The sequence below is a fragment of the Pseudogymnoascus destructans genome (genome assembly GCF_001641265.1).
Source record: "Pseudogymnoascus destructans isolate 20631-21 unplaced genomic scaffold scaffold_19, whole genome shotgun sequence".
NCBI classification, from domain to species: domain Eukaryota; kingdom Fungi; phylum Ascomycota; class Leotiomycetes; order Thelebolales; family Thelebolaceae; genus Pseudogymnoascus; species Pseudogymnoascus destructans.
Genome location: NW_020167538.1, coordinates 253,732 through 274,319, shown reverse-complemented (window position 1 = coordinate 274,319; position 20,588 = coordinate 253,732). Strand labels below are relative to the sequence as shown.

Below are 20,588 nucleotides of genomic sequence, written 5' to 3'. Positions count from 1 at the left end.
TAATGAGAGTTACACCTTATAGACGTCATCCTACCTTAGAGGGGGAGCCCTTCGATGGGTAAAATCCTTCCTTAAGGACTATTTCTAACATGAGGACACCTATAGTATGATGGTTACCACCAGAACTATATTTGGTACTTAGAAGGGATTCAAGAAGGAGATCCGCTACATGTTTGGTGATATCAATGAGGTTAAGACCATAGAAGATCATCTGTATGGACTAAAGCAGACTAGTAGCGCCCTTACGTACGCTACAGAATTCCAAAAGATACAGCAACCAAACCAATTAGGATACCTACGTGCTCATTAGCCACTACTGTCATGGACTAAAGAGCCATGTCTATATAGAACTCGCGCGTATAGAACACATGGTCTTGCTCATCGAACATACAGTCTAGATTAACAACCAGCTGTACAAGTTCTAGAAGGAGCAACAAACTTGCGACAACCCGAAAAAGAGTTACAAATATCAAGGTAACAAAGGCTGAAAGAGAGACAACCATTCTCAAGACAACCGGTAGTCAGACCTAATGGAACTCAATGCTACTTGTAAGCAAAGCAACCACCTACACAACCCTAATAAGGAGTGACAGCTTAAGGAACAGCTCTGTTTCAATTGCAACAAGCCTAGCCACATAGCTAGAGATTGCAAGTAGTTAAAGAAAGGGAACGGCAGACGAAAGTATAGCAAATAGTTTAATGCCACTTAGTAGGGTTAGGGCAGGTACAATGCCCTACAAGGACAGCTATGCGCTATGTTATAGGGAAAAGACACCTAGAGCATTAGTGCTTAGGATCTCGAGGAATTCGACACGTCAAACAGAGAAACAGAGTTCCCTACCCCTGCCCCTGCCTAAGGCCAGTTGATAGGGTCCTATGTAACCACTTGTAACACTCTATTTACAGAACCAAAATTCTAACAGCTTAGCGCGTAACATGCTGGCAATCTGTTGCGGAATGGGGAAATACAAATCTAGTATCCTCGTTATTAACTTTCCCCACGAGCACCAGGAACCTTTGGGATCATGGATATGATTTTAATGCTCCTTTAATAACATAGTAATAAATATCAGACCGTACATGGCGGTATCTAACTCAGTTTGCACAAAACGACGATTTGCGGCGTGGCAGACCGTCTTGGGCAATCATCTAATTAATATGAGTCGACCTACCATCGACTGACGAAGAATGGTAAACTAGTAACACTAACGGCGGCACATTTCAAATTAAAATCACCTTAATTATAATGCGACATGTCGATACAGTTACTTGCACTCTTCCCTACGCATGCAGTTAGACTAATCACAGCACCTATCCTCTAGGGTAATTACTCGCCTTCGCAATAGGACAGCACATAGCGGCACGTTGTTGTAAGCCACAAAAGTGAATGAAAGGAGCCAAGCCATAAATCAGGGTCCAAAGACGGCGGAAGTGCGCATGGTGGGTTTGGTTGGTGGTATTGTTGAGAGAATCTGCCTAGGAGGGGAGGGGAGTTGGTATGGAGTTGGAATTGTGTGCGAGAATCTGCCTAGGAGGGGAGGGGAGTTGGTATGGAGTTGGTATTTATACACCTTCTGCTCTTTTCCGCGGCCATAGGACCGAAGCCTCTTGGTATGAATGTCTTGAGTCTCACTTCGCATATTGCTGCGTTAAATCCAGCTGACATAAGACATATTGGTAACAAAAAGAGCAGGCTGATAGGTATAGGATCTCATTTGTCTGACTATCAAGATTTATGTTTCATAATATAATCAGGGGGCGTTGGGCCCTTGCGGAGAAATAAGTAAAGGGGTACTGTATTGTAGCTTCAAGTAAAAGACTATAATTCAACAAGAGCATACGCCGCATGAGAACCGAGGGATCTTTCCAAAGTGTGGGGAGTGTATTCATACGCCCCTGTAGAGCTAGCTCATAAACCACACCTACCACTCATCCCAATGCCTACGTCCCTACGCCTCCTCCCCATTTTCTGGCGGCTCGACATCTTTTGGTTCCAGGTTAGACTAACTTGAAGTTACGCACCTCCCTTCCCTACACAATACATCAGACGCCTAGCCCCACGACGACGCTCTGGGTCAACGTCAACCACTCACCTTTGAAATATCACAGCAAAACGCGGACCTCACAGAAGTCATGGCGGCACAGTTGATGCGAAAAGCACCGACAGAGGCCGGTATCATCGTCGCTGCGTGTGATTAGTAAAGATATAGGGCTGCCAGGGGGTGTTGCCTCACGATCGGTGCAGATCGTATCAGCCCCCTTTGCAGTGCAGCACTGAGGCGTGGGATATTTCTCTTTGTCAGGGCACTCGTAGAGGGCGAGGGCTGTGCTTGCGAGGATGAGGAGGGCGAGGGTGAAGGTGCGCATTGTTACTGATGGGGGTGTGGTTGGTGGTAGGATTGGTTAGGATGAAGAGGTAAATCGAGAGCTCGAATAAACGGTGGTTTGCAGATGAGATTAGGGATACAGTCCACCTATTTATATAAGACTCCCCAGGACCCGATTTCGGTCTGGTCTCAACGAGCAGGTAGGACCTGCATCATCCACGACCCGAGCGGAGAAACTCAAATCGCACGGAACTACCTACAAGTATCAGCACAGCTACCAGTGTCTCGCCATCATCAGGCAAATCCATTTCTAGCTCACGAGTCGTCCCAACCTAAGCCTTATAGATGTCCGATATGCACAGACAAACTTAAAATCTTCAACCTCCGGGCTAGCTATACACATCCACGATCCGACGCGGGGAAGTGGAAAATGCTCAGAGCACACACCCGTACAGCGATCTCGACCCTCCCCTCCCCCCTGAACCCCTAATCACATCCTCAACACAACAAACCTCGACACAACAAACCTCGACACAAAACACACGCCCCCACATAAGAAAAAAAACAAATCATCGTCATAAGAATCGTAAAGGTTATATCCCTTCTCAAGCGCTAGCCTGTACTTATAAAAATAGCCACCAGCATCCAGCCGCCGCCAGCCATCAGCCACCAACGGGCACCCTAACCCCCATTCATTTCTCATCGTCCTACATCGCATGCGTGCACAAATATGACGCCCTTTTTCCATCAGACTTCCCTTCCCACCAAATTTCCCACCCCCATGCCTTTCCAGCAAAACTGATTTCAAACGACCAAGACAAGCAAGACATTACCGCACCGCAACAAGTAATTTTCGCCCCAAAAAGCCACAACAATTAGACAAAACAACACAAAAAGCCAATCCCAACGCTCCCTCCCCATCCTTCCTTTTTCCATTCCTTCCTTGTTAAGGAATCCTTTCCCTTACTCAGAACCACCTAACCCACATAATTAACTCCCTCCCCACCCCACCCCACCCCCATCTGCATAAAATTTCTCCCCGTCCCGTCATCCATACCAAATACCGCCCAGGAATCCATGTCCATCCCGGTCCCAAATATCTCCAAATCCTTGCCGCCGTGCATACCAATCGCCTCCAGGGTCCTAAACGCGTTTTCCGGGCTCGGCATCGGGGACGCCCACGCACCGCTGCTGGTTGACGCAGGGGGGCCGGGCTTGTAGGTCTCGGGTGAGGACTGTGCGGGATGGTCGTAGGGCGTGGAGTTTGTGGTGCCGCTTGCGGGCCGGGGGTGCATAGAGTGCAGTGCTGTTGCGGCGGCGCAGGTGGAGGTGGGTGGGTAGTAAGTAGCAGTATTCTTTGGGCTGGCGTGGTGATTCACGTATCCCTTGTTAGAGGGTGTGTACGCCTCCGCCGCGCTGCCATTGCTCGGGGTAGCAGTGGTGTTGACAGCGGCCCATCCATTATCGGTGCCATTTCTCGACGCGGAGCGCGCGTGATCGGACGCCGGGGGCTCGGCTTTGATGTGTGTTGTTGGGCGCGAGCCGCCATTGGTGGCGGAGAAGGGGGAGATGCGGTCGGGGGAGTTGTAGCGGTCTTGTTCGAGGGAGGGGCCGAAGTCCTTGAGTTCCTTCTCGAGGAGCTTGTATTCCTCAAGGCCGCCGCCGTGGCCGCCCTCGCGGAGGCTGAGTTCCTTGGCATGGGCTTCGCGGCGCTGGTGCTCGGAGCTGGGGAGGCCGAGAGCTTGGATACTGCGGTTGTGGTCTTTTTTGATGTTGATAAAGTAGCGCTCCATGCGCTGGATCCAGACGCTCCAGCCGCAGGCCATTTTGGACCTGGGTAGCATGAGATTCAGGGTCTTTATGGCGAGGTCAGTGGCTTCATGCCTGCTGGTGGGGTAGGTGGGGTTGTGGTCCGGGGTTGTGGGCGAGTTGCTCATGTAGGAGTGATTGTCCATCCAAGGGAAATGGACGGCGTAGATGCCGACGAAGGCGGCGGTCCACACGGCGAATCCGACTTGTGGCGACTCTACCATGACCTGTCTGTCGCTAGTAACCCGCACTATATCCATAATGTCGCGAGCGGACTTGAAAATCAACTCGGCGCTCTCGTCCCAGAACCCCTCTGGGATGTCGTATTTCTCCGGTGGAAACGTCGGCTCGTCTAGGGGTCCGGAGGGGCCAGTGCTTCGGATAGGGATGAACGGAATATATTCGCGATGAAGGACAATGTTGCAAAGCGAATAAAGCGTGTGGATGGCCGTGTACAACGTAATGGATTTGCTAGCGATATGTGCGGCGATCTTCGTAGGGCTGAATGTCAGTTTCGGGGGTAAGGACTCGTGGAAAGCTACGAGTTGCTGCCGTAACTTGTAAAATTCGGATCGCTGGTCCCATGGAGGGTATGCTTCCTCCCGCCTACCACCTCTACATGACCATCGCGAGAATCGTCCCCAGATCTCAACCAGTCGGATGTATATGCTCAATACCTGAGTCGACGAAATGGTCCTCGAACCATCCCGGCTGTCAGGCGATCGAGGGGTGTCCTTCAGCGATCCAGTCTTGACATCAACCCCAAACAGGAAATCCTCTTCCGAACAAGGTAATTGCACGTGCAGGTCATCGATATTGATGATTTGTGGCCGGTATCGCCCGGATGCCTGATACCGGTCCAGAATGAAGCAACTATATGCCGTTCTCCGCTTGATCTCGCGCTGGATCAGGGTCTGCTCGTCGGGTGCTGCCCCTGGCTCCGCCACCTTCAATTTCACCCCCAACTGCCGCGCCTCTTCTATCATAGCTGGCTTTTGGTTTATCCGTGAGTCTTCTTCGAACATGAGTCCCATAGTCCGGGCCATCCTATTATTCTGTTAGGAGCGTCTTATGTAGTTCTGTGTATGAACTTACCCAATAGCAATCGTGATGTACATCCAGGCGCGCTGTCCACAGCACATTCCCCAGTGATACAGACTGATCATGAGCAGCCCCTGAACCCTCTCCAATGACGGCTGCCCGGTCAAAGCCGGCGCATCAAGGCGAGCCGCGAACGCTTCGGCATAGAACTCCGATGCCGCAAGAGGGTCAGAGGGCTCGGATTGACTATGGTAAGCCACCAAATGCGGGATAAACCGTGCCGTCAGAGTCAGCATGCCCAACAGAAAGATCTGAGTATCCGCAGACCGCTCCGCAGCAGGCTGATGGACGCGGGTATGGAAGACCTCCTCATGGAGGAACGGCAGCTCGGTCGAGCAGTGCAGCATGAAGGTGGTATACACGTCTTTCCACAGCTTCGCCGTGATCGGCGGGGACTGCAACGGGTCATCGCTATGGCGAAAGCTCTGCTTCCTCACCGCATCCGACTCGCGCTTGCGCACGCGCTTGACATCTCCTCCCTCCCCATCGATCCTCGCCGCGATAGTCGACTCGGGCCGCTTGTTCGCCTGCTGGCTGGCGCTCGGCTCGGGGTATGTGCACTCGCGGCTCTGGTTGGCGCAGGCGCGGCAGACGGTATTCACGCCGTTGTTCTGGCACTTGATCTTGCTGCGGCGGCAGCGGTAGCAGGCGATGCTGGAGCGCATCTTGGGCAGGGGCTTCTTGTCGTCGGGGTCATCGTGCATGTCTACGTGGCGCGGGGCGCCATGCCGCGCGCCGGGCGGTTCGGGGCGGTGTGTGTGGGCGTGGACGGCGGCGGCGGGCGTGCTGTGGGCGTTGGTGTCGTTGGTGGTGTCGCTCAGGCGCCGGCGGATTGGCGACGCCGCCGGGCGATGAGAGAACTCCGTGTCGGCTTCGGGGAAGGCGTCGGCGTGCGGCCGCTTCGGCGTCGATGTCTCTGGGGTGTCGAGTGTTGAGCGGGGCTCGGAGGGCGAGAGTATCGAGGCGATGGAGTGAGGGGAGGGAATTTTGGCGGTTTGGAGGCCCTGCGGGGACCGTCGCTGCCGGTGTTGGTTGTAAGCCTGTTTTGGGGGGGGCATATGTGGTGCGTGGTGAAGGGTGTTGGGATGAGATTGAGCCCAATCGCTTGCGCAGAGGGTCTTGTACGTGTCGAGAGATGTTGGATGACAGCAGATGGTGATGCGAAACCAGGAAGCCTCGTACAAGTTCAATTGTTGGTGGCGGGATCAAATGTCTGGAGGAGGGAGTATTGGTATTGAGGATCCTGGGAAGCGGCGGCCAGTCAGGTTCAGAGCGCACGGGCGACTAGTATAGCAACTATAGTGTGGTGTGGGAGGAAGGAGGGTGCAGCGGGAGAAGGCGCAAAGAAAGGCACACGGCAAAGGGGAATAGCAAAGCGATCAGCGCTTGAATAGAAATGCTCTAGAAACAAGAAATGCCTTTTAGGTTGAAGCGACGGGATAGGAAGAGAGTATAGGGAATCCTATATAGTGCAGAGTATGTGCAGGAGTTGGTGGTCGTAGAGCGGCGGTATAGTGCACGGCGACAACACAGGGCAGTATGTACAGTAGAAGTACTTTCAAGAAGCACCAGAATAATCGCGGGAGGGAGATGTGAGATGTGAGATGAGCGTGTGTGGGTGCGTTAGTAAATGGCGTGCATACATATAGGATGGGATGGGGATGGGATGGGATGGGATGGGATGGGATGGGATGGGATGGGATGGGATGGGATGGGATGGGATGGGATGGGATGGGATGGGATGGGATGGGATGGGATGGGATGGGATGGGATGGGATGGGATGGGGATAGTATGGGGATGGGATGGGGATGGGATAGGGATAGGATAGGGAATACTAATTGGGGGGGATGGGGATGGGATAGGATGGGACAGGATAGGACAGGATAGGACAGGATGGGATGGGGATGGGCTAGGGTTAGTATGGGGATAGTATAGGGATAGGATAGGGATAGGATAGGGATAGGATAGGGATAGGATAGGGATAGGATAGGGATAGGATAGGGATAGTATAGGGATAGGATAGGGATAGGATAGGGAATACTAATTGGGGAATAGTATAGGGATAGGAGGGATAGGATAGAGAATACTAATTGGGGGGGAATAGTATAGGGATAGGAGGGATAGGATAGAGAATACTAATTGGGGGGGGAATAGTATAGGAAGTTGTGCGGGATTGTGTTCTCGGAGAGAGCAAACAACCCTCATACAGCACAATAACTGTAAATGACCAGCCAGACCGGGCGAATTCTAGCCATCGCGCGCGCGGTGGTCCTGAGGAAACGGCAGGATGGGACAGTCCAGTCGGCTCTATCCAACCGCCCTCGAGCCGATGGGGTGGTGGTGGGACGGCGGCGGGACGGACGGGACTGCAACTGGACTTGCTCAGGCGGGGCGATTCAGATGTTCAGTACCGACCGATTCCCACCCACTCAACTCGGCGGTGGTGGATCTCATCCAGCCCATCGCCAGCGCGCGGTTACGATCTGAAACACGGCAGCATAAAGTCGCAGTCCTCTTCCATTCTAGCATCCCTCCCCCATCTAGCCCTTCCTTATCGAAATCACTCTCACTTCCGCTGCCACTGCCACTCCCTCAGCCACTCCCACCCACCCCCTCACCCACCTCCCTCACCCACTCCCTTCCCTCACCCACTCCCTTCCCTCACCCACTCCCTTCCCTCACCCACCCCCTTCCCTCACCCACCCCCTTCCCTCACCCACCCCCTTCGTACCATCTATATCAGTAAATACGACCACTCCCCCCACCACGCGGCGGTCTGACCCGTCCGCCCCAGCACCTACCACCCAGCCAGCTCTCACCAAGCGCCCCGCCGGGCCCGCATCAGTAAAACAAAACACGGCACGAGATGACCAGCTCGCAAACCAAACCACACACCTCGGCTAGCGGCAGCACAGTCCTGCTCCCTGCTCCCGAAAGGGGGTGTGGTGTGGTCGTACGATTAGCACAGGGTGGAGGGTGGAGGGTGGAGGGTGGAGGTGGAGGAGGTGGAGGAGGTGGAGCGTGGAGGTGGATGGTGGAGCGTGGGGGGTTCATCACGGATCACGGCGGGTGTGTGTGGTGCTTGCCGGTGCCGATGCCGGTTGGATTCGGTGGGATTCGGTGGTGGGATTCGGTGGTGGGGTTGGGGATGGGTAAATGGTGAGGGCTGATCGCGGGGAGCGGATAGGGGCAGGAGGGTAAGTTAGGGAGACTGAGGGGTGATGCCAGATCTTGACCAGTCACGTGATATGTGGCCACATCCCGCGGCGGACGGCCCAATATATCGCCTGCGCTCGTGTTCTCGTCTCATCTCCGCTCCGCTCCGCTGCGTTGCATTCACCCCCACCATGCACGTGGCCAGAAGTGGTCTGGGAATGCTTAGCAGCTGGCTGGTGGTATTGAGTGTACCTGACTGACTGACCCAGCGCGTCTTCTCCCCGCCTTCGTTTCTTATTCCGCGGCTTCCCAAGGCTAGACAGACATCCACTCACTCCACTCACCCTCCAAGCCCCCCATCCCTCCCCCATCCCTCCCCCATCCCTCCCCCATCCCTCCCCCATCCCTCCCCCATCCCTCCCCCATCCCTCCCCCATCCCTCCCCCATCCCTCCCCCATCCCTCCACACAGCGCCACAGCATCATTCCCCCAAGCGCTGAGAGGCGGTGCTGGGGGATGGATGGGGGATATGTTATGTTATTTGTCACCCGCGCCGCGAGGGACGGGGCGGTATGGTGGGAGGGTGGGAGCACGGGGGTCTAGAACTGTGTCGTGTGCCATGGCGCCGCCGACGCTGCCGGATGCATCGACGCTTGCAGGAGGCGGGGGCGTCATGTACGCCCTTTGGCGACGGGGGGTAACTTTGAGAGCTGTTGTTGCGTGGGAAGTGGCCAGTCAGAGACCGTGGGGGAGAGCTGGTTGTTGACGCGCTTTGCGCTTATATGGTATGGTATGGGCTTCTATGGGTGGTAGAGGTGTTGGATGTCCCTGGAGCTTGTGGTTCCAACTTCTCTTTTGGCAGATTGATTAGTGATTCCTCGAGTAGACTACGACTCCTATAAAGTGGAGGAAGATGAGGATGAGGAGGAGGAGAGGAGGTACAGTACAGTATCGTAGAGTACAGTATTGTACATTTCTGTATTATACATTACACATATATGTACCCATCGGGGAAGCTTATAGAAGCAGAAGCTCACCATCCCCCCTTCCTCCCCTTCCCCCCCTTCCCCCTCCCCCTCATAAACCCCCCACGCCAGGCGCCAAATACTAGACCAAAAACAAACCAACGCCCTCCTCCTCGAGCCAGGCGCAGCAGCTACCCTCCTAGGTTTATCCAACGTTTTGCCATTTGTGACTTCCTTCGTTCCCCCCACAAATAAACCCAGCTTTGGTAGCTTTGGGCAAGCTATGTCATCGGCGGTTCCGGGAAATATTATGGGCTGATCGTTATGCTGATTACGAAGTTTCCCCTATACAAAGACTACAAGAACTCCACCGAAACCCCATCTCCCGCTTGCTTTGATTCCTCAGCAGCTGCCAGTGTACTGGAAGTACTGTTGTGCTATATAATACTATAATGGAACTATACCGCACTTTACTGTACTATACCACAATGCATGTATGACTATTCCCGCATAGTACGTAAGGTGCAGCTCACAGGTTATCATCACCAGTGCACTTCACTTCCTACTCGGCGTAAGTCATGCACTGTATGTACATATAAAGTGGCAACTACCGTAAATACCTCACGAACGTTCATAGTTCTATACTTTCTATTCACTCAAACCTCCCCTGTCTCTCACCCCCCGATCCCCAGTTCCGCCGATCTACTTAAATTCAACGTGACAGATCACTAGACCAGGATATATACTGTCTAGCCCTTGAGAGGTGCACCATTACGTTCCTGCATACCCTTTCCCCTTCTCTCCTTCTTTCCCCCCATTCTCCCAAGAAAACCAACTCACTTATCCTCAAGATGACCAACTCAACAACCCCTCCCCCAGATGTCGTCGACTTGGACAAATTCCACACCCATGACGATCCTCGCCACACAAGGCTGACAACACCCAGCAAGGCTACCCTCCCCCCCGCCACCCCGCCAAGCCCCGCCCAGAGCACCCTCGACTTCATCGACATAATCGATATCCGCCGCGACGCCCTCGGGTCCTCGCTCGATCTCGGGCGCGACATAATGGCGCAGCTGGCGCCGGCGCGGGGGCCGAAGAAAATGCCTACGTTGCTGTTGTATGATGAGAAGGGGCTGCAGACGTTTGAGGAGGTGGGTTGGGGCGGTCCCTTGTCCCCTGTTATCGTCGACCCTGGGCGGTAAGTGGCGTGATGGTTGAGGGTGGTTGCTAATTGGTTTTGTGGGGTGCAGATTACGTATTTGGAGGAGTATTATTTGACGAATGCCGAAATCGAGGTTTTGGAGAGGAATGCGGAGGAGATGGCGAGGAATATACAGGCTGAGTCTATGGTTATTGAGCTTGGTAGTGGGTGAGTTGAGTTGTTGGTTGGCTTCCCCAGCTTAGGCCAGGGGAGGAATAATATGAAAAGAGTGTGCATACTGACCTAATAACAGGAACCTGAGGAAAGTAAGCATACTGCTTAACGCCCTTGAGAAAGCGGAGAAGTCAATCCATTACTACGCCTTGGATTTGTCCAAGAGGGAACTCGAGAGGACGTTAAGCTCGGTACCAAGGTTCGAGCATGTCGTGTGTCATGGTCTGCTGGGGACGTATGATGATGGGCTGGAGTGGATTCGGTCAGGGTGTAATGCCTCGTGGCCGAAGTGTATTATGTCTCTCGGGTCGAGTATTGGTGAGTATGCTCCTTGTTTCCCAGTTATCAGTTATTAATGTTGGCAGGTAACTTCAACCGGGGCGATGCGGCGGAGTTTCTCAAGGGATTTGCGGATATGCTCAGGCCCAGTGATTCAATGATTATTGGGCTGGACGCGTGTAATGATCCGGCTAAAGTATAGTAAGTTTATTCTCATATGTTGTTTTGATCTGGTGGCTAACTTGTGTCTCTAGTCATGCGTACAATGGTGAGAATTCCAGATCTGTGTAGTAATTATTTCTAACAATTTTTTTAAGATTCTCTGGGCATAACACACAAGTAATATCCCCTAATCGTCTTCTTCTGGTAGTCATAAAGCTAATATGACAATAGATTTATCCTGAACGGACTCGACAACGCCAACAGCATACTGGGTGAGAACGTCTTCGACACAAATGACTGGGAAGTCATTGGTGAGTACGTCTGTGACAAGGACGGTGGAAGGCACCGAGCGTTCTATGCTCCAAAGAGGGATATTACTATCCGTGGTGTTTTTATCGAGCAAGGTGAGCGCGTGCAGGTTGAGCAGAGCTTAAAGTACTCGCAGGCCGAGAGTGAGGGTATGTGGGCGGCTGCTGGGCTCAAGGAGGTTGGAAAGTGGGGGGCTACCAAAGAGCAATATAGTAAGTTTGTCCCAAATCTTCTTACCCCATCGTATTTAATGCTACTCGAGCCATACCAGAAGTTTCTGGTAATAGTTTCAAGTACTCGAGATATTATATTGCTTAATTACAATTTTATTATCCTTAATTATAAACCCATCCATTCTAACCCTCCATCCCAACAGACATCCACATGCTCACCAAACGTGCCAAACCCTTCCAACTCCACCCCTCCCAATACGCCCTCACCCCCACCCCCACCCTCGAAGACTGGCGCGGCCTCTGGTCTACCTGGAACACCGTCGCGCGCGGCATGATCCCCAACAACGAGCTCCTCGCCAAACCCATCAAGCTGCGCAATGCATGCATCTTCTACCTCGGCCACATCCCCACCTTCCTGGACCTTCAACTCAGCAAGGCCACCGGGGTGCCCTTGTGCGAGCCCTCGCACTATCCACAGATCTTTGAGCGCGGGATTGATCCGGATGTGGATAATCCGGATAATTGCCACGCCCACTCCGAGATCCCGGATCAGTGGCCGCCGGTGGAGGAGATCCTGGAGTATCAGGCGCAGGTGAGGAGGAAGGTGGAGGGGTTGTATGCGTCGGGTGTGCCTGAGGCGTCGAGGAAGGTGGGGAGGTCGTTGTGGATTGGGCTTGAGCATGAGATTATGCATCTGGAGACGCTGCTGTATATGCTTCTGCAGTCGGATAACTGCATGCCACCTCCGCGCACCGTTAAGCCTGATTTTGAGGAACAGGCGAGGAGGGATGCGGAGAGAGAGGTGGAGAATCAGTGGTTTACGATTCCGGAGCAGGATATTGCGCTGGGTCTTGATGATCCGGAGGATAATTCGGGGGATGGGCATTTTGGGTGGTATGTTTCTTCAGAGCCGTGTCGGAAATGGGTTTACTGACATTAGGGGTAGGGATAACGAGAAGCCCGTGAGAAAGGCGCATGTGCGGTCGTTTCAGGCGAAGGGACGGCCGATTACGAATGAAGAGGTATGTATGATGATGTTGCATTTGAGTATAGTTCTAACATGACGGTGTGTAGTATGCTATTTATCTCGATGCTACGGATAACGAAAACCTGCCTGCTTCGTGGACGAGACAGCATGCCAATGGAGATCTGTCAGCTCATACACCTAATGGCAATACAAATGGCTATACGAACGGGAATGGGCATACTAATGGAAATGGCCTAACCAATGGAAATGGTCACACCGATGGGAGTGGCCACACCAACGGCAACGGTTATCTTTCTAACGGCTACACCAATGGCCTCACTAAGCTCCACCCCTCCTACATCTCCAACATCCTCGTGCGCACAGTCTACGGCCCCGTATCCCTCGCGCACGCACTCCACTGGCCCGTCAGCGCATGTTATGATGAGCTAAGGCGCTGCGCGAAGTGGATGGGAGGACGCATTCCGACAGTCGAGGAGGCGAGGAGTATTTACAGTTACGTCGATGAGCGGAGGCTGAAGGAGGTGCGGAATGCAAGGAGGGTGCCGGCTGTTAATGCGTATGTTACCCCTTTCCCCTACTGAGCCCCTATTTCAGAATTTTGGGCACCAAGCTAACTCTCCAAAGACACCTCGTAAACAACGGCGTCGAGGAGAGCCCGCCCCTCCGCGACCCCGCCGGCTCCCCCGCCAACCCCCATTCCGCGCTCTTCACGGACCTCGAAGGCGCCAATGTGGGGTTCAAGCACTGGCACCCTGTGGCCGTGACGGCGGATGGGGATAAGTTGGCGGGGCAGGGGGAGATGGGGGGGGTGTGGGAGTGGACGAGCTCGGTGCTGGAGAGGCATGAGGGGTTTAGGGAGATGGAGTTGTATCCGGCGTATAGTGGTGAGTAATTCCGAACTATGATCTCGGCGTTGTGGTGGGGTGGGGTGAGGGATAATGGCTAATTTTGTGTGCAGAGGATTTCTTCGATGGGAAGCATAACGTCGTGCTTGGTGGGTCGTGGGCGACGCATCCGAGGATTGCGGGGAGGAAGAGTTTGTGAGTTCCTCCACCTCCATTTATCCCATACAACGGGTGAATAGAACATATTACTGACATTCCATTTCAGCATAAACTGGTACCAGCGAAACTACCCCTACGTCTGGGCCGGCGCGCGTCTCGTTCGGGACATCTGATCAATCACTCAATCGATTCATGGGCGGCTGGCTCCTTATTTTCCGTTGCTGGGACTGGAGGGAAAAGCGTTTGGAACCGGAAAAATGCAAAGGGGCTGGCTGGGCTGGGTAACTGTTTTATTGCTTTTGCTTTCGATGCGTTGGTTTCTTGAAACTTGTTGGAGGGGTAGGTAATGTTTTATTGTTTCGATGCTTCGATGATTTGGCTTTGAAACGTGGGGGAGGGGGTAATTTGTGGTGGGGAGGTATGGCTTGATGCTAATTGCTGAGTTTAAGCTATTTATGAGTGTTGAAATCGATGATTTATTTGTATGCCGCCTTCTGGCGAGCTGTGGTGCTGTTTTTGTGTGATTATCTCTTGCTTCAGGGGTTCATTCCTCCTAGATACTGGATGGTTCTATTGTGTGAGTAGATGGACGTGTCTGTGAGGCTGTGCCATTGCTTCGCGTGGTGGTTGGTTCTGATACAGTAAGTCGATTGGACTTGCATTGTTTTGGCTGGGTAATTTATTTGGCTACAGAAAGGACCTACGCAGATTTCTCATTTTGTTTCCAGGCGAGTCCTTCAGGAGTCCTGAAACTTGTCTCGAGATGCATTTATCGAGTCTCTGGTGTCTTATTTGTTTGAAGATGCCTCCTGTGTCAGCTCCATTGATTAAATATAGGTGGCCCCCTTTTACTTTTGAAGACATCTTTTCCCTCGGAATGTATGATCCAGTTGGAATGGTATAATTACAACACCTGTCTTTGCCCCGTATCTCCAGGCCAGCACTGGAATTTGTAAGGTAGGGCGAGTCTTGCTGTGGATCTAAGCTGTGATAGATTTATCCCCTGAATCTCGCCACACGATCTCGTCAGGTACCTTCAATTTGTTATTATTTGACAGGTATTCACTTCCCCGTGCTTATTTCTAGCGTTGCCACGGCATTGCAAGTCTATAAGCATACAAACGCCGTACCTCTTGTCACTGTCCCCATACAAGGAACAACCTCAGCTTACTTCACGACACGGAGTCCACAACCAACAACAATCTTTCCTATTTCTTTGCACACTCGTTACCTCTATCAAGGACTCAAGTCCATCAATGATCATTTAGTTCTATTGCTTTGCTTTGTATCTGAAAGATCTTTCTCTAGCTGTTTCTTGCTTGTTATTTGCATTGACACATCACTGTCTATCCACGAATCGGCCATAACAATGGGTTCAATGGCTTTTGATCTATATAACTTCAAGTGGGAGGCCTCCCCTGGTCTTGGTATGTTTGATATTCTTCATATGTTTGTTCGGATCCTGGGTCTTTTACTAACTGATACAGAGCATCATTGTGGGATTTGCAGCAAGGGGCTGTCAAGTATGGATCCTTCCCAATTCAAGAATTCCGATCTTGGACTGACTGCTTTTAGATCCTCGATCTGTCAACTCTTGCATCGGCGTCCACTGTGAGCCATGCAGACGGTATCACCAACAGCTACATTTCATTCGTGAGTCGACTGCTTTTGGCTTTGCATTTGGATGGCGCTTGCTAACCCACATGTTCTACAGAAAAGGCACACGAATGCAAAAGGTATGCAATTGAGCCTTGTCATCATCTTCTGCAAGTGCTGACCTATGCATAGCTGTATAAGAGCGGATGAGATGCATCACCGCCGGCATAGATCTATCGCCAAGCTTGTCAAAGATATTGAAGCCCACGATAGGGAGGTAGCCACCCGGGCAATCAGAACAAAGACCAAGAGCGCCAGGGCCACTCCAGGAATAGGCCACGACGAGTATATCTGGCAAGGTGGTATGTCTAAAACTGCCAACGACAACGTCGAAAATTTGGACCCTACCAAATCTGTCAACGATGAAGAACCAGATTACGACGATGCGTATGATGATGATGTCTTTGGTGAAAGAGAGACTGAACCGTTCATCACCATGCCTAACTCAACCACTCATATACCTACCCCATCGACCCCGAAGCCATGCTCTTCTATATCCTCGTTCGGCTACGAGTCATCTCCAGTGATTTCAGCGAAGAAAAAAGACCTCAAAAAAGCTCGCCGGACAGCACGATTGACCAACAATAACTCCCAGAGCATTGTCAGCAATGATTTTCTGGAGTTCATTGCCGAAGCTCTACATGGAAGCAAGATCATGGATATTAGCCGCGCAATGTTCGAAGAAGAAGGCGAGGAGATTGGAGCAAACCAGTTCAAGAATGAGGACCTAATGCGGGAGAACCTCGGATTCCAGACATTCACACGGAACTCCTCGGATGTCCGACACATAAAAGACAGATGGAGGAAGCTGGGCCCTGGTGGGAAAGCGCAAGAGCTCGCAGGACCACCCCCAACTGCACCTGGATTCCCGAAACCGAAGTTCATCAACATTAACGAGACGACTCGATTTGACGTCAACTTCTTTGCCCGTCTTGGGGTTAAATATGAGAGCAAGGGCGACACTAGCAGAGCACGGAGCGAGATTGTTCTTAAGCTCGCAATTAAAATTCTGGAAGACATGACCATCATCGGCCGTGAAGAGTACGAGACGCAGATTCGAGAGGCCGGTTTCTGGCGGTTCATAAGCCGTGCAGCAGCTGAAAATCTCCAGCAAGGCCATCAGGATTTTAGCTGGGCAACTGGTGAATTCAGGAAGAGAAGGAGACCGGGTATGTTGTCTGACGGCAATGCAGAGACTGGGCTCGGGATTAATGCTACGGGTGAGCCTGGGCTCGGGGCTGGAGATGAACTAGGGGAAGTAATCCAAGACAATGAAAACGATTCTTCAGATGATAGTGTTCCGGGGACACCGTCTTTAGTGGGATCGGCCTTTGAAACCCAAGCCGAAGAGGAGAAGGAAACTCCACAGATGAAAACACCACTGGTCCTGAAATTCTCAAACTTTGACAGTGGCAAGAAAGAGCTCCTATGGAGCGCCACACCATCGAAAGTTTTTTCCTCTCCCAAGATTCTGCCTTTGGTCGAGCCTAAAGCTTTGTCCACCCCTAAAGTCTCGTCGCAGCCCAAACTTTTGTCGCCACCTGAAGTCTTGTTCTCGCCCAAACTTTCTTTCTCCCCCAAAGTTTCATCCACGGCCCAAGCTTCTTTCTCCCCCAAAGCTTCGTCTATGTCGAAAGCTTTGCTCTCGCCCAAAGTTTCACCTTCGCCCAAAACTCTGGCCCCACCTTCAGCGTGGTCATCACTCAAACAAAAAAAGATGAGACCAACCACGCCGATAGCGAATCATGGCAATCAGAAGCATCCTGACGCAATGAACTCCTTCCGTCTAGTAAAGGTTGAGAAGAAGCATGTGGCCGTGCAGTTGAAACACGAATCTCCTTGCAAGCTTTGCGGAGACCAGTCAGCCCCAACCTCAGATCCTGCGCTGCTTGAAACCGATGATGAAGATATTTGGGAGGTGGTACGTCCATCTCTGCCAAATGTCAGAGCGAAAAATCCGTACGATCTCCTCAGCACTGTCGAAGAGGGCAGCGACAAGGAGGATTCTTCCAGTGAAGAAGGCAGCGGAGAAAACTAACCTACAGTACCCCTGTTCTCAACAATTTCAACCGTCACCAACAGACAAATCCGTGTCCACCAAGTTTGCATCGTCTCTCTCTAGTTTCATTTTGCTTCATACCAGTTTGCTTCATTGCTTTTGCATGCCATAGGCCGCGACAAGGGAACATACATCCATCTCCGCTCTTTCACTAATCGACATGAGCAAGCGCTCAGGAACAAACAAATAAGCCGCATTTCACACCTTCACACTGTACCATCATGTTAGAATTATTGTTTCATTTACTTCCTTCTTTCAACGCTTTTGCCCATGCCTCTACATCTCAGAAACTGCGCATTCCACCAGCCACCAAACCAGCATCAGAGCCATCGCCATTCTCTCTACACCATCGCCCTTCAATGGTCCACAGACTCAGCAATTCGCCAGCTGACAGCTTCACAGGGCTACTAACAAGGTTTCCTTTTCTCTGGGCTACAATAAAGAGGAGGGTTGTGCTGGTGAGGCCATTTGAGGCAGTATCATTTTGATTGAGAACGCTAGTACCACTTCATTACAAGACAATACACTATGTAACCATTATCCATTGAAGTCCACTTCCGCAGCATGGAAAACAATTAACTTGCTCCCCTTAACTTGCTCCCCGTATCTTTTCAGTGTGGTATCCCCGAACGCCTCCATTGTCATTGCCTTCCTTCCAAGCCCATGTCTCCATGCCTATTCAATCTTCCCATCATGGATCTCATATAAGATACTCCCACCCCAAGATAATGCAGATCCCCTCCCTCTGATAACAATAAAGTAATAAGAATGAAAACCCCGCCTTCCTTCTAGGCGCCCCCGGATTTTCCAGCACTGCATTAAGCACAACTAACCGCCCAAACCAGCTTCCAAATATCAAATCGCACCTCCCAGTAAAGAGACGTCATAAATAACCATATATCTTCGTTAATACAGCTCCTCCAGCTCTCTCTCCTTGGCCCGCAAATCTTCTCTCATCCTCTCCGCCTCAAGCTGCAACATCTCCCTCCTTTCTCTCTTCCGTCTCTCTCTATCCGCATCCGCTTCGGTATCGTTGCCCGTCTGTGCCACACTTGCAGGCCTATCTCTCGGGTTCCGGCTTTGCCGCAGACTCGGGTCCAGCGCCTCTTCGCTCGCCTGCTGCGCCGGGTTCAAGATAGCCTTGATGCTAGAAAGACGTCCTTGGCTCTGGTCGCCAGCTAGCGCAGCCTCACTTTCAGCCGTTGAGAAGGAGCGCTTGCGATTAGGTGACAAGAGAAAATTCGGCGATAGGGACGAGGGGCGATGGTTCCGCAACGGATACGCCGCTATGGGCGGTAGCCGATTATCAGTTGTCAGGCTCGAAGGATCGTGTTGCGCGTGGGCGTGCGGATTTGACGCATACGACGTGAGATCACTGGCTGTGGTAGGCTGCTGCTGCTGTCCGTTCAGGCCACGGAGGGTGCTGGCGAGTTCGGGGAGGTTGCGGGATGGCTCAGAGCGTCTCCTAAAACCGAGACTCACTGAACCGTCGGGGTTAAGGGCTCCCTTTGGCGCGGCTTCGTCGTTGGGAAGGTTGTAGTCGTCGGATTCGGGGGACACGGCTGTGCGTGGGGATCCCATTTCGTAGTTCATGCCACCGGCTGCGGCGGGGACTACACGCTTGCGGCGTTTGATTACTGACTTCTTCATCGTGACGGGTCTGTGGACGCCATGAAGTTTGTAATATAAGCCTGTGATATATTAGTTACTGTTCACTTTGTTCTTTTGAATACAACTCACCACATGCGTTGCATATCGTATGCCCGCTTTCGTCGCGACGCCAGAGCGGGGTAATCGTAGTCCCACAGTTCTGGCAAGCAACAATGACAGTTGTACCCACATGGAGCGCATTGATATCAGTCTCTGCGGTAGGGTCGGCCGCAGGGTCGTTCGGCGGCTGTGAGGACCCCTGGCCAGACCGGACAAGGGTGACATTCGCGGTCTTCGAAATGCGGTTGTTGAAGGCGGGACAACCTCCACAGCCTGATGCGCCACCAGTCCCATTGCACTTCCCACCGCCTGGGCATGAGCCGCCAGAAGTCTGATCGGCAGTCACATACGTTGCAGTCGCGGTTGAATAATTGGTCGGCGCATATCCTGGTGATGCCCTCTTCTGTTCTCGGTTTTGGCTGGCAGCAGATGTGTTCGCACCATGCGCCTTCTTCATCATAGTGGGCCTAGATGCATTGCGGGCCTTTTGGTATAGACCACACGCATTGCATATGGTTGCGCCTTGAGGTGACCTCCTCCAAAGGGGCGTGCTCGTGGTGCCGCAGTTGCTACTCGGGAGTTAGTACAGAGTAGAGACATATGGTTGCGCCTTGAGGTGACCTCCTCCAAAGGGGCGTGCTCGTGGTGCCGCAGTTGCTGTTCTTACCTGCAGATCTGCCCATTGGGAATGTTATCCGGGTTGATGATTGCCTGGGGAGAGTATGGTCCCTCCTGCTGTTTGCGCTCAGCTGCTGTTGGCGTGGGTGTCGGTAGCTGCTGGCGGGTGTATGAATCCTGGGCATGGTTCGACCCATTGGTCGGCGAATGGTCATTCTCATGCTTGCCGTTCGCTGTCCTATCCCTGTTTTCGCGCAGCCCTTGCGAGTGATCCACAAGCTGCTCTGCTAACTCGATATCGTCTTTCGACAACGCTCTTGTTGGGAGAGACGTATGCGCGGGTTGCTTTTCGTGCCGCGAGGGCGCTGAGGCTATGATTGCTGTGTCTGTCATGGTGTTCGTTTTATGCCTCCTTCATGCCCTGGGCGAAAGATGCGGGTTTTGCTGTCTTGCCTCTTCGCCACCAGTAGTTCCGATTGTCGCTTTGTGTCCCGTCGCAGGGTGTCTCAATCTCCAGTCTTCCTGATTGTACTCGACCAGGAGAGTCGCCGATAAGGATCCTGCTTGGGCGTCTTCCGTCTGGCGTCCAGCTTATCAGATCTTCGTCCAGTCTGCTAAAGATGTCCGAGGATGTTTGCTGACTGAGGATGGCGACAGGCCTTCATTCATGGGTGGTGATAATCACGGGATCTCGCCCACCTGTTGCCAGTGATGCCTTGAGAACGGTAGCCAATCGGCCACTCCCCATTGGCCGAATGCTGAAGAGTTTCAAATAGAATCTATTTAATTGGTCGTAATACGACGATATTTATTTTGCTAGAGCGATATCGAATTTAAGCTTTATGGATTAATGCTGTTTTAAGAGCAAAGTGGTAACAGACTAACTCGATATG

The 20,588-nt window shown here is 52.3% G+C and overlaps 5 protein-coding genes across 5 annotated transcripts; 2 read left to right on the top strand and 3 right to left on the bottom strand.

The window, feature by feature from the left end:
- Positions 1 to 1,773: 1,773 nt before the first annotated feature.
- VC83_06688 (uncharacterized protein) lies at positions 1,774 to 2,809 on the bottom strand. Its single transcript, XM_024470278.1, has 3 exons — positions 2,235 to 2,809; positions 2,094 to 2,185; positions 1,774 to 2,031 (listed from the first exon to the last, which is right to left on the bottom strand). Exons 1-3 carry the CDS (start codon positions 2,365 to 2,367, stop codon positions 1,999 to 2,001), a joined length of 258 nt encoding a protein of 85 aa, XP_024321705.1. The 5' UTR covers positions 2,368 to 2,809; the 3' UTR covers positions 1,774 to 1,998.
- VC83_06687 (uncharacterized protein) lies at positions 2,810 to 6,915 on the bottom strand. Its single transcript, XM_024470277.1, has 2 exons — positions 5,232 to 6,915; positions 2,810 to 5,183 (listed from the first exon to the last, which is right to left on the bottom strand). The coding sequence occupies exons 1-2, from the start codon at positions 6,293 to 6,295 to the stop codon at positions 3,305 to 3,307; spliced, it is 2,943 nt and encodes a 980-aa protein (XP_024321712.1). The 5' UTR covers positions 6,296 to 6,915; the 3' UTR covers positions 2,810 to 3,304.
- Positions 6,916 to 9,774: 2,859 nt separating this feature from the next.
- VC83_06686 (uncharacterized protein) lies at positions 9,775 to 14,154 on the top strand. Its single transcript, XM_024470276.1, has 14 exons — positions 9,775 to 10,122; positions 10,211 to 10,513; positions 10,613 to 10,731; positions 10,817 to 11,055; positions 11,103 to 11,217; positions 11,271 to 11,284; positions 11,334 to 11,355; positions 11,410 to 11,699; positions 11,864 to 12,554; positions 12,607 to 12,682; positions 12,735 to 13,204; positions 13,273 to 13,532; positions 13,607 to 13,688; positions 13,759 to 14,154. Exons 2-14 carry the CDS (start codon positions 10,211 to 10,213, stop codon positions 13,823 to 13,825), a joined length of 2,748 nt encoding a protein of 915 aa, XP_024321713.1. The 5' UTR covers positions 9,775 to 10,122; the 3' UTR covers positions 13,826 to 14,154.
- An 867-nt stretch (positions 14,155 to 15,021) lies between these two features.
- Positions 15,022 to 17,886, top strand: VC83_06685 (uncharacterized protein; the record flags this gene model as incomplete). Its single annotated transcript, XM_024470275.1, has 5 exons — positions 15,022 to 15,079; positions 15,140 to 15,175; positions 15,228 to 15,305; positions 15,367 to 15,388; positions 15,441 to 17,886. The coding sequence occupies 5 exons, from the start codon at positions 15,022 to 15,024 to the stop codon at positions 17,344 to 17,346; spliced, it is 2,100 nt and encodes a 699-aa protein (XP_024321710.1). The 3' UTR covers positions 17,347 to 17,886.
- On the bottom strand, positions 17,887 to 20,316 carry CIR1 (Putative electron transfer flavoprotein subunit). Its single transcript, XM_024470274.1, has 3 exons — positions 19,745 to 20,316; positions 19,108 to 19,646; positions 17,887 to 19,058 (listed from the first exon to the last, which is right to left on the bottom strand). The coding sequence occupies exons 1-3, from the start codon at positions 20,086 to 20,088 to the stop codon at positions 18,274 to 18,276; spliced, it is 1,668 nt and encodes a 555-aa protein (XP_024321711.1). The 5' UTR covers positions 20,089 to 20,316; the 3' UTR covers positions 17,887 to 18,273.
- Positions 20,317 to 20,588: the final 272 nt, after the last annotated feature.